The 13437-nt window shown below is 48.1% G+C and overlaps 1 protein-coding gene across 1 annotated transcript; it reads right to left on the bottom strand.

Moving 5' to 3' along the window:
- Nucleotides 1-7867: 7867 nt before the first annotated feature.
- On the bottom strand, nucleotides 7868-8806 carry LOC149434054 (olfactory receptor 1G1-like). Its single transcript, XM_089664146.1, has one exon. It carries the CDS (start codon nucleotides 8804-8806, stop codon nucleotides 7868-7870), a length of 939 nt encoding a protein of 312 aa, XP_089520272.1.
- Between the last annotated feature and the right edge of the window lie 4631 nt (nucleotides 8807-13437).

The raw sequence follows: 13437 nt of genomic DNA, 5'->3' as shown, positions 1-13437 counted from the left end.
GGCCCCTAATCTGCCATGGGCCCCTATATACCGCCTCCTCATGCTGCTGCCAAGTCCAGAGTCTCTCATGGGTCCCTGTACGGCCTCCCATTGCTGCTGTCTCCATCGCCACACTCTGCTGCCATGTGCCACTTTCAGGTCTCTTCACACTGCTGGTGTGTTTAATTTTTTGACATAGGGTGCTGCAAGATAACGGGCCTCACATAGCTGCTGCCAGGCCCCTAATCTGCCATGGGCCCCTATATACCGCCTCCTCATGCTGCTGCCAAGTCCAGAGTCTCTCATGGGTCCCTGTACGGCCTCCCATTGCTGCTGTCTCCATCGCCACACTCTGCCATGTGCCACTTTCAGGTCTCCTCACACTGCTGGTGTGTTTAATTTTTTGACATAGGGTGCTGGCAGATTACGGGCCTCCCATAGCTGCTGCCAGGCCCCTAATCTGCCATAGGCCCCTATATACCGCCTCCTCATGCTGCTGCTAGGTCCAGAGTCTCTCATGGGTCCCTGTACGGCCTCCCATTGCTGCTGTCTCCATCGCCACACTCTGCCATGTGCCACTTTCAGGTCTCCTCACACTGCTGGTGTGTTGAATTTTTTGACATAGGGTGCTGGCAGATTACGGGCCTCCCATTGCTGCTGCCAGACATGTAATCTGCCATGGGCCCCCGTACCGACTCCTCATGCTGTGACGTTGCAACAAGGTGTAATTCAACCCTACATATGTTAGACCGCCTTTACGAACAGCTAAAGGCCATCACAGATTTCCTGATGTTAAAAGCGGATAAAGGTACTCCCTGTGTAACTTAGATGTCAGCCATTGGCAGCTCATGTGTGACACCTGCGCTTGCTCAGGCCCTTTGAGGAGGCCACGCTATTCGTGAGTCGGCAGGACTATGGGATGAATGAGGTCAAATCGGCCATGGGCCCCCGTACCGCCTGTTCACGCTGATGCTGGTCCCACAGTGTGACCTGGGTCCCTGTACGGCCTCCCATTGCTTCCACTCTGCCATGTACCTCTTTGAAATCTCCTCACACTCCTGCGGTTGTCCATTTTGTCATAGGTTGCTGGCAGATTAGCGGCCTCCCATAGGTGCCGCCAGGCCCCATATCGGCCATGGGCCCCCGTACCTCCTGGTCACGCTGCTGCTGGGCCCACAGTGTGACCTGGGTCCCTGTACGGCCTCCCATTGCTGCTGCCAGGAGGCAGCAGGGTCGCAGCTGTGTCAGTGGAGGCAAACGGCCACGGAGTAGAGCAGCAGCTCCACTGCAGCCTACCACCACAGCCAGTAGTGGTGCCGGTGTGCACGGAGGAAGTAGCAGTCAGCCAGTGAGGAGTAGCGGGTGCAAAGTTTCCTACTCGGCGGTGTGGCAAGTTTTCGTCAAGCCGCCCGAGGAAGTAAACGTAGCCGTATGTCGACTATGTGGCCAGAAAGTCAAGCGTGGCCAGGGGGCCCATGTTGGGACTACAGCGTTGCGTCAGCATATGCAGCGTCGCCATTCGGTGGCCTGTGAAAAACGTGATAAAGATACGGCGGTTCTGCCTGCCCCAGCCCAGGGTTCCATTTTGTCATAGGGTGCTGGCAGATTAGCGGCCTTCCATAGGTGCCGCCAGGCCCCATATCGGCCATGGGCCCCCGTACCTCCTGGTCACGCTGCTGCTGGTCCCACAGTGTGACCTGGGTCCCTGTACGGCCTCCCATTGCTTCCACTCTGCCATGTGCCACTTTGAGGTCTCCTTACACTCCTGCGGTTTTCCATTTTGTCATAGGTTGCTGGCAGATTAGCGGCCTTCCATAGGTGCCGCCAGGCCCCATATCGACCATGGGCCCCCGTACCTCCTGGTCACGCTGCTGCTGAGCCCACAGTGTGACCTGGGTCCCTGTACGGCCTCCCATTGCTTCCACTCTGCCATGTGCCACTTTGAAATCTCCTCACACTCCTGCGGTTGTCCATTTTGTCATAGGTTGCTGGCAGATTACAGGCCTTCCATAGGTGCCACCAAGCCCCATATCGGCCATGGGCCCCCGTACCGCCTGGTCACGCTGCTGCTGGGCCCACAGTGTGACCTGGGTCCCTGTACCGCCTCCCATTGCTCCCACTCTGCCATGTGCCACTTTCAGGTCTCCTCACGCTCCTGCTGGTTTCCATTTTGTCATAGGTTGCTGTATGGCCTCCCATTGCTGCTGCCTCCACCGCCACACTGTGGCTCCAAACACTGGTTTTGGCCCCGTGACTGGCCAAAGGAGTGAAGTGTGCAGTGATTCTAAGATCGACGGCACTCATCTGCATGTCATACTGACAGACAGTATTATTTCTCTTCCCCAGCAGACTCCAAGGGCATTTAAATTAAAGGTACAGTGTTCTGCACTAATATTAAGTCTCTCTGAAGCCTAGAAACACCCTTTTTTAAGTTAAATTCACAGCGAATTTATTCGACTCGAATCGAATATTGTCCACGAATTCGCCGAATCAGTCGAATCGAATTTTTCATTTCTTCGCTCATCTCTAGTCCTGACATTTGGGGGATATCTGTACCGTCCTGACATTTGGGGGATATCTGTACCGTCCTGACATTTGGGGGATATCTGTACTGTCCTGACATTTGGGGGATATCTGTACCGTCCTGACATTTGGAGGATATCTGTACCGTCCTGACATTTGGGGATATCTGTACTGTCCTGACATTTGGGGGGATATCTGTACTGTCCTGACATTTGGGGGATATCTGTACCGTTCTGACATTTGGGGGATATCTGTACCGTCCTGACATTTGGGGGATATCTGTACCATCCTGACATTTGGGGGATATCTGTACTGTCCTGACATTTGGGGGATATCTATACTGTCTTGACATTTGGGGGATATCTGACATTTGGGGGATATCTGACATTTGGAGGATATCTGTACTGTCCTGACATTTGGAGGATATCTGTACTGTCCTGACATTTGGGGGATATCTGTACTGTCTTGACATTTGGGGGATATCTGACATTTGGGGGATATCTGACATTTGGGGGATATCTGTCCTGTCCTGATATTTGGGGGATATCTGTCCTGTCCTGATATTTGGGGGATATCTGTACCGTCCTGACATTTGGGGGATATCTGTACCGTCCTGACATTTGGGGGATATCTGTACTGTCCTGACATTTGGGGGATATCTGTACCATCCTGACATTTGGGGGATATCTGTACTGTCCTGACATTTGGGGGATATCTGTACCGTCCTGACATTTGGGGGATATCTGTACTGTCCTGACATTTGGGGGATATCTGTACCGTCCTGACATTTGGGGGATATCTGTACTGTCCTGACATTTGGGGGATATCTGTACTGTCCTGACATTTGGGGGATATCTGTACTGTCCTGACATTTGGGGGATATCTGACATTTGGGGGATATCTGTACAGTCCTGGCATTTTTGGGCCTCAAGAAATTAGATCAGCCGTCTGTAGTTCAGGATTGATCGAGTTTTAGATATATCCCATAGTTTGTGAACTCGATAACTTTTCTACAGACTAAATAATTATAATTAATACTGATTTGGGTTATTTTCACCAAAGACATGTAGCAGAATACATCTTGACCTAAATTTATGAAGAACAATTATTTATTTGCGCAATTTTGTAACAGAAACTAAGAATAACATGTTTTTTTTTCATAATTTTTGTTAATTTAGCAAACAATGTAAGACACAGTGGGGATTACATACCACCAAAAGGAAGCTCTAGTTGTGCGAATAAAAGGATAAAAATTTAGTTTGGGTTCAGGGTTGCATGATCGCTCTTCATTCATCTCCCACATGGTGTCGCCTAGCAAAGCGGTGTCACATGAAAGTCCTTTCCAGGTCGCAGATTGCTGAGATCTTTCCTTTTATATAACTAACCTTCAGCTATCTAACCATTCTTCTGCTCGCCAAATATAAAAACAAATGTAGATCGGACCCACATGGGGTCTTATATCCCTGGTCAGCACCTCTGTATTGTCTGCCAAACCTCTTACTACTACGAAACCGCAGGGAATCTCATCTGGGCTCCCTCCGCTGGAAGATTGGCAAGGCATATGGATGGCTACTGCCAGAACCTCCTGAAATATTCTGGCCTCAGAAAAGATTTTTATAGGTGGTATTATTCCATTGTTTGTTTAGCATCATTCAAACCAGCATACCCCCATTCATGATTCAGAGGTTGAATTCAACTGGGCACCACCCGAAAGTATCCAAACTTGGGATCAGAATATACAACGCGTCAGGGATCCGGGTATGACCAGAGATGTGTGGGAACACAGGCGTAGTCAGGGCTGGAGAGGTGGAATGGTCAGGCAGGCCGTTTGGTACTGTTAAGCACCGCCTGGCGGCGTCTCTAGCAGCCCACAGCATGGGGTTCCTGAGGGCGTGGGGTCTAAGTTCCAATCTGCTTATTCACCAGGGCCCCTGATGGTGGGGATGGACTTGGAGCAGACTGAGACCAGGTCGCGACCCCTGAGTACGTCCGGCAATGGTAGAGAGCGTTGTCAGAGGTGTGCGGGAAAAGGAGCCTGACGTGAAGAGGCTGGTAGACCTGGTAACAGGGACAGATCCGTGCGGGATGGATGGATGGATCGTCTGGGTAGCATAAGGCGTAGTCAGGCAGGCCAGGTCAGCAACGTGCGGGCAGCGAGGTACCGGAGGAGCAGGCAGAGAATGGTCAGGGTCACAAGCCGGGTTCAGTAACTCACGGGCAGCGCGGTACAGAGGACCAAGCAGAAGGATGGTCAGGCAAGCCAGGGGTTAAACAGGAGATGGTCAGCAGAGATCAGGATCAAAGCAGGGTCAGCAACAAATCAGGTAGGCAGATATGCAGGAACACAGGATACCAGGTACAGGGGCACATGGGAAACAATACACCAAGGCACTGATTGCAGGCCTAGTCCTGCTTAAATACACCTCCTGCAATCAGCCTCAGGTGATGGCTTGATTGCAGGAGTGAGATTCTGGCTGCTAAGAGCACCCGCTGGCCAGCTTTGGAACTGCAGCCCACAAGGCAGGTGAGTCCCACCACCATTGGTGAGTCCATTCCTGACACAACGTCATTCACGCTCTTCTCCAAAAAACATTCTTAAAGGTCTCGTTCGCTTTACTCAACAAACCCCTCCGTCTTATTTCTTACAGAAGAGTTGCTCATCAAATATACACTCACACTTTATGAGGTCCACCTAGTCCACCTAGTCCTGGGTTGGATCCCCTTTTTCCTTCATTCTTCATGGCATAAATTTGGCTGCACATCCATGAACCGTTGATACAAGGCAGGATGGAGCCACCACACCATGACACCACCAGCACCAGCCTGAACCGTGGATACAAGTCAGGATGGTGTCAGGAGAAAAGACAAAGAAGCCCTGGCAAATGCTCCAATGCCCAATATGGCTGTGGCAATTCGCGAAATAATTACTGACACTCAGTGGCCTTTATAAGGACTGCAGCTCTGCTCAATAATTGCTGGATTACCATCAGCCCCCTGTTCCGGTGTTTTTGTGTATACTGCTAATTACCTGTTACTGACCCGGCTTGACCCTGTCCTTGCTTTGGCTTTCTTCCTGGCTCTCTACCCCAGCTTGATCCTGACCTTGCTCCTGTCTGCAGCTCCATGTATGACCCCGGCATGATCCTGACCTTGCTCCTGTCTGCTGCTCCATGTATGACTCCAGCTTGATCCTGACCTCGCTCCTGTCTGCTGCTCCATGTATGACTCCAGCTTGATCTTGACCTCGCTCCTCTCCATGTATGACCCCGGCTTGATACTGACCTTGCTCCTGTCTGCAGCTCCATGTATGACCCTGGCTTGATCCTGACCTCACTCCTGTCTGCTGCTCTGTGTATGACTCTGGCATGATCCTGACCTCGCTCCTCTCCATGTATGACCCTGGCTTGATCCTGACTTTGCTCCTGTCTGCTGCTCTGTGTATGATCCCGGCTTGATCCTGACCTCACTCCTGTCTGCTGCTCTGTGTATGATCCCGGCTTGATCCTGACCTCGCTCCTGTCTGATGCTCCGTGGATGACCCCGGCTTGATCCTCAACTTGCTCCTGTCTGCCTCTCTGTGAATGATCCCGGCTTGACCCTGACCTTGCTCTTGTCTACTGTTCTGTATTGGGTCTGGCTACTGACTACTCTACTTATCCACCAGAACCCACGTGTCCTCTGGAGAAACTCCTTCTGCATCTGGAGCACCCACGGGTTCCATCTCATCAGGCGTCACCAAGCAGCAACACCACTGGCAACCCGTGCTTCTTTGGGCACTGCACCTCCTGTTTCCACCTCCAGGGGCGCACTGCACTTAGTCGTAAGGGAAGCCCTCTCTCTATTCCAGTTCCGGTCATGTATGTGACAGATGGATCCACTACACCATGACACCACCAGCCTGAACCATTGATACAAGGCAGGATGGATCCACCACACCATGACACCACCACCACCAGGCTGAACCGTTGATACAAGGCAGGATGGATCCACCCCACCATGACACCACCACCACCAGCCTGAACCATTGATACAAGGCAGGATGGATCCCCCACACCATGACACCCCCACCACCAGCCTGAACCATTGATACAAGGCAGGATGGATCCCCCACACCATGACACCCCCACCAGCCTGAACCGTTGATACAAGGCAGGATGGATCCATGCTTTCATGTTGTTTACACCAAATTCTGACCCTACCATCTGAATGTCGCAGCTGAAATCCAGACTCATCAGACCAGGCAACGTTTCTCCAATCTTCTATTATCCAATTTTGGTGAGCCTGTGTGAATTGTCGCCTCCGTTTCCTGTTCTTGGCTGACAGGAGTGACAACCAGTGTGGTCTTCTGCTGCTGTAGCCCATCTGCTTCAAGATTGGATCTGTTGTACGTTCAGAGATGGTATTCTGCACACCTTGTTTACAATGAGTTCTTTTTTGAGTTACTGTTGCCTTTCTATCATCTGGAATCAGTCTGCCCATTCTCCTCTGACCTCTGACCTCAACAAGGCATTTTCCTGCACACAACTGCCTCTCACTTGATATTTTCTCTTTTTTGGACCATTCTCTGTAAACCCTAGAGATGGTTGTGAATGAAAATCCCAGGAAGATCAGCAGTTTTTTTTTTAAATCCTCAGACCAGCCCGTCTGGCACCAGCAACCATGTCATATTCAAAATCACTTACATCCCCTTTCTTCCCCATTCCGATGCTTGATTTGAACTTCAGAAAGTCATCTTCACCACATATAGATGCCTAAATGGATTGAGTTGCTGCCACATGATTGGCTGACTAGCAATTTCTGTTACCAAGCAACTGAACAGGCGTACCTAATAAAGTGGCCGGTGAGTGTACATTTACAGCCACCAATCGGCAAGAGCCTGGAAATCTCTGACTAAGTTTTAAAGCGGCTAAAAACAGACTTAATGGCAGAATGTCGAATGGAAAGCTATTGATGATTTCAAACCATTCGCATGAAACGTTTCTCAAAATGTAGCAACTGTGGATATCGTATTCACCTAATTTCAACCTAATGGTTGTCAGCTTTTAACAAAAAAGCTGATATTTTGGATTTTTATGAAGCTGTGTGCCAGGTTAAAGCCTTTTCTGTCGTATAAATAAACATCTTAAAACATTTTGGCAGATGAAATAGTCATTGATAATTTTTTTTTTGAAGATAAGCAATGTATACTGAAACTGTTAAATGTGACCTTGGAATCCAGGATACAATGACCCCGGGTCATGAAAGGGCTGAATGCAGCTACTAGCGGCTGACTTTATTTATTTTATTAAAGACATTACTGAAATTATTAGTCAACTGAAAATTGCAGAGAAGCAGAAAAGTACCAAATTTTACATTTTTATTTTCATCAGGAAGCCTGAATTAATTTTAGGTGATAATAAGACCTCATAAGTGCCTCCATGAGATCTTTGTTCCTCAGGCTGTAGATCAGAGGATTCAGCAATGGGTTAATGAGGGCAGTTATGACTGTAAACAGTTTGTTTAAGTACAACATATTGCTGGAAGTTGGGACAAAGTATATAAAAATTAAAGAGCCATAAAAGATGGAGACCACGGTGAGGTGTGAGGTGCAGGTGGAGAATGCTTTCCTCTTTCCAGTCTTGCTACGGATTCTGAGGATGGTACTAAGAATATAGACATATGGAAGAAAGGTCAAAATAATGACTCCCAACCCAAGACTAGCTCCTGCTAAGAATATGACCGCCATGTTTATGAAGGGGTCAGTACATGTAATCTGATATAAGTGTGGAAGGTTACAAAAGAAGTTGTGGATGGAAGATGTTCTGCAGAAGGACAACCTGAGCAAAAATAAAGTATGAACCAAAGAGACAGAACATCCTACAACCCAGACCATGGAGGCCATACAAGCACAGACCCTCCAAGACATCATTAGTTTGTAATGTAAAGGGCGGCAGACGGCAATGTAGCGGTCGTAGGACATAGCCGAGAGCAAGAAAAGTTCTGAGCCAGTAAAGGAGACGTAGAAAAAGACTTGGGCTATACAGGCAGGAAAGGATATTGATTGGCTCTTTGTGGCCAAGTTATAGAGCATCCTTGGTGCGGTCACTGATGAATAGGACATGTCCAGAAATGCCAAGTTGGCAAGAAAAAAATACATTGGGTTGTGCAGATGGTGGACAGTGAGGACCAAGAAAAATATAAGAAGGTTTGTGAAAAGAGTCATCAGATAGATCAGAAGGAAAATCCCCAAAAGTGCATTCATGGTCAGTGGATGGTCTGATAGACCCACAAGAGTAAAAAATTTAATTTTCGTCAGATTCCTCATATTTATAATTTTATAATACTTTTTTTCTCTAATTAGGTTTATCACCATAGAATAACAATACAATTATTGTTCTGATATCATCATCTTTCTGAAGACATTAAAAAAAAAAAAAAAGTATAACATGTACGGTGTGCCTACACATTATACATGAAGAGTACAAAAAGTGCATTCATGGTCAGTGGATGGACCGACCCACAAGAGTGAGAGACGTAATCTCTGTCTGATTCCTCATAATATTTCTTTTTGTCTGTTTAAATTTGTTCTAATTGAAGAGAAATATAATAAAACTTCTGAAGGGTTATTAAAAGGAAAACACGTCCGGTCTGCATTCACATTGTACATGAAGACATTTGTACCAGCTAGAGCTTTATTCTTATATAAAATGTTGGAAGTCCTGCAGGACCGTCTGCCGTGTTGTAGGAACACAAAGCTGAAAGTCGTCTCATTAATGGTCTCTTAAGATTTAATCAATAACACCTTTGTGACTTGAGTCCTTTTATTATAATTTGGTAGTTATAAACATTTGAATTGTAAATAAAATTCATTGAAATTGTTTTATTCTTTTTTTTTTTGTCATTTTTTATTATTGGTTAGTGGACAAAACATTATAAAAGGAATTCTTCTTCCTCTTCTTCTCCTTCTCCTTCCCCCTCTCCTCCTTCTCATTCCCCCTCTCCTCCTTCTCATTCCCCCTCTCCTTCTCCTTCCCCTTCCCCTTCTCCTTCCCCCTCTTCTTCTCCTTCCCCTTCCCCCTCTCCTTCCCCTTCCCTTCCCCTTCCTTCTCCTTCCCCTTTTCCTTCTCCTTCCCCTTCTCTCTTCTCCTTCCCCTTCCCCTTCTCCTTCTCCTTCTCCTTCCCCTTCCTTCTCCTTCCCCTTCTCCTTCTCCTTCCCCTTCTCTCTTCTCCTTCCCCTTCTCTCTTCTCCTTCCCCTTCTCTCTTCTCCTTCCCCTTCTCCTTCTCCTTCCCCCTCTCCTTCTCTCTTCTCCTTCCCCTTCCCCTTCTCCTTCTCCTTCCCCTTCCTTCTCCTTCCCCTTCTCCTTCTCCTTCCCCTTCTCTCTTCTCCTTCCCCTTCTCTCTTCTCCTTCCCCTTCTCTCTTCTCCTTCCCCTTCTCCTTCTCCTTCCCCCTCTCCTTCTCTCTTCTCCTTCCCCTTCCTTCTCCTTCCCCTTCCTTCTCCTTCCCCTTCTCCTTCTCCTTCCCCTTCTCTCTTCTCCTTCCCCTTCTCTCTTCCCCTTCTCCTTCCCCCTCTCCTTCCCCTTCCCTTTCCCCCTCTCCTTCTCTCTTCTCCTTCTCCTTCCCCCTCTCCTTCTCTCTTCTCCTTCCCCTTCCCTTCCCCTTCCTTCTCGTTCCCCTTTTCCTTCTCCTTCCCCTTCTCTCTTCTCCTTCTCCTTCTCCTTCTCCTTCCCCTTCCTTCTCCTTCCCCTTCTCCTTCTCCTTCCCCTTCTCTCTTCTCCTTCCCCTTCTCTCTTCTCCTTCCCATTCTCCTTCTCCTTCCCCCTCTCCTTCTCTCTTCTCCTTCCCCCTCTCCTTCCCCTTCCCTTTCCCCCTCTCCTTCTCCTTCCCCTTCCCCTTCTCCTTGTTTTATTCTTTTTTTTGTCACTTTTTATTATTGGTTCGTGGACAAAGCATTATAAAAGGAATTCTTCTCCTTCTTCTTCCTCATTTTCTTTTAGCTTCCATCATTTTGTAGTTACATCTTATATGGCCTTCCAATGTTTCAACAAGCCCCCACTTATGATTTTTTTTTCATTGGTGTATATGTGGGGTGTCCCTGCTGGAAGTAGACAGCTTGTAGGACTATTGTGAGTACTGGCCAATTCAAATGATAACTGCTTTATTCGTGCATTTTTGGGATGTCTGTGCTACCTGCTGGTGGAGTCTAATATATTTCCCATTGTAGGATCTTTTCACACCTTATTTAGCCTCTTTTGGTCCACCTCGTGCTCTGGCCCCCTGTGCTTGCTCTCCAGACTTCCTTGCCGCTGATCCGCCATCTCCACGTAAGCCTATATAAATATATATTCTTTGTTTATTATATGTATTTCTATGTGCTTGTCTGTATACTTATTTTGTATATTTTTACATGCAGTAGCACTAATTTCCCTGATATTCAAGTTATGGTCCTGAAGAAGCCAAATGCACAGGCGAAACTCGCTGACGTTTCTTTGATTAATGTATATTGCAGTTACTGTAATTATGTGCTGAGTGATCAACATACATACGTGGCAGGCACTTTGTTTATAATTATGTTTTTCTTTTCTTGGCCCCTTTTTGGGAGTATGTTTGTATCATGAGTCCACCTAACACCGCACTCACCGCCTACGAGATTGCTAACCACTTCAAAAGCAAAATTGAAGCAATTCGTAGGGACATCGCCACTGCTTAGACTTCCTCCCCACCTAGCATCCCTCACACCAAAACCCCCTCAACACTCCACTCATTCGACCTCGCTACTACTGAAGGGGTCACCAAGGTCTTCTCTGAAGCCCGCCTCACCACCTGCCCCCTGGACCCTTTCCCCTCACAACTCCTACGGTCACCCTCTTCTTCCATCCTACGCTCCCTCACTCACATCTTCAATCTTTCCCTCTCCACTGGCACCTTACCCTCCCCTCTAAAGCACGCGCACATCACTCCCATACTTAAAAAACCCTCCCTGGACCCCACCGACTTGAACAACTTAAGACCCATCTCCCTGCTGCCATTTACCTCTAAACTCCTAGAGCGCTTAGTCTACAATCGCCTGAGCTCCCACCTCACCGACAACAACCTCCTCGATCCTCTACAGTCTGGCTTCCGCCTCCACTAAAACTGCCCTACTCAAACTCACCAACAACCTACTAACCACCAAAACCAATGGACACTACACATTACTCCTACTCCTCGACCTCTCTGCGGCTTTTGACACGGTTGACCACCCCCTCCTCCTCAAAAAACTACACTCTCTTGGCCTCAGAGACTCCGTTCTCTCCTGGTTCTCATCCTACCTATCACAGTGCTCCTACAATGTTACCAATAACGCTGCCACCTCCTCTTCACTCTCTGTTGGGGTCCCTCAAGGTTCTGTCCTCGGACCCCTTCTTTTCTCCATCTACACCTCCTCCTTTGGCCAGTTGATAAATTCCCATGGCTTCAATTACCATCTCTCTGCTGACGACACACAAATCTATCTCTCTACCCCTCACCTCACCCCCTCAGTCTCCACTCATATCACAAGCCTACTAAGTGACATATCGGACTGGATGTCACTCCACTTCCTCAAACTCAATCTTTCCAAAACTGAGCTCTTAGTATTCCCCACAGCCCGTGCCCCCCTCTGACTTCTCCATCAAGACCAACAACACTTTCATCAGTCCCACCCCTCACGCCAGGGTACTAGGTGTCATCCTAGGCTCAAATCTGTCCTTCCGGCCCCAGGTCCAATCACTGACAAACTCATGCAGACTTCACCTCCACAACATCTCCAAAATACGACCAATCCTAACCTCGGAAACCACTAAGCAACTCATTCACTCCCTTATTATATCATGCCTTGACTACCTCCTCATCGGCTAACCTCACTGCAGGCTATCCTCACTCCAATCCATCATGTATGCTGCTGCCAGACTCATCCACCTTACTGACCGTTCTATATCTGTCACCCCTCTCTGCCAATCCATTCAGTGTCCTCCACTCCTCTCTGCCAATCCCTCCACTGTCCTCCACTCAGTGCCCTCCACTCCTCTCTGCCAATCCCTCCACTGTCCTCCATTCAGTGTCCTCCATCCCTCTCTGCCAATCCCTCCACTGGCTTCCAATTGCCCAACGGATAAAATTCAAATCGCTAACACTGACGTATAAAGCCATTCATAACACTGCCCCTAACTACATCTCCGATCTTGTCTCCAAATATCACCCAAACTGTACTCTCCGCTCCTCACAAGACCTCCTACTCTCTAGCTCCCTTGTCTCCGCCTTTCATGCTCATCTCTAGGACTTCTCCAGGGCTTCCCCCATCCTCTGGAACTCCCTATCCCAATCCATCAGACTATCACCTACTCTGCTCACTTTTAGGCGCACTCTGAAAACCTATCTCTTCAGGGAAGCCTACCCTTCCCTCAGCTAATACTGGAATCCTCTACTCTTCCAACCACTCCATCCCGCACAGTTATTACCTCTTGTACCTCTATCCACTCCCTCCTAGATTGTAAGCTCCAAGGAGCAGGGCCCTCAAATCCCTGTTGTATTGAATTTTATTATTGTTACTGTATTGTCTCCCACCATAATGTAAAGTGCTGAGCAAACTGTCGGCGCTATATAAATCCTGTATAATAATAATAAAAAAGAATATATGACTTTTTATGTCCATAAATGGTTGTATGTATTTTACTTACGTATGTAAGGTTGACTTGAACATTGGTCGTTCGTGTGTTCGCCGAACACACAAAAGGTAAGGGCATTTGGTGGGCTGTTCACCTGCTGTACCACACAAAGCACAAATGACAGTTTCACAGGTATCACATACCCAGTGATGGAGGCCAATGGAGAGAGGGCTTCCCTTGTGGCTAAGTTCCAGACTCCCCTGAGAGTGGGACAGCGGGAGTTAGGCCCAAAGTGGCACAGGTCGTCTGTGGGAGTGCTCATTGGTGGTCT

Source organism: Staurois parvus, unplaced genomic scaffold (genome assembly GCF_062004578.1).
Source record: "Staurois parvus isolate SC_StPar_1 unplaced genomic scaffold, SC_StPar_1.0 ptg001842l, whole genome shotgun sequence".
NCBI lineage: Eukaryota > Metazoa > Chordata > Amphibia > Anura > Ranidae > Staurois > Staurois parvus.
The sequence above is the reverse complement of the archived record's forward strand: the minus strand, read 5'-3'. Positions and strand labels throughout refer to the sequence as shown.

What these genes read in the sequence shown, in the direction of transcription:
- LOC149434054 (XM_089664146.1), bottom strand. Translation starts at nt 8,806, where the DNA reads ATGAGGAATCTGACGAAAATTAAATTTTTTACTCTTGTGGGTCTATCA.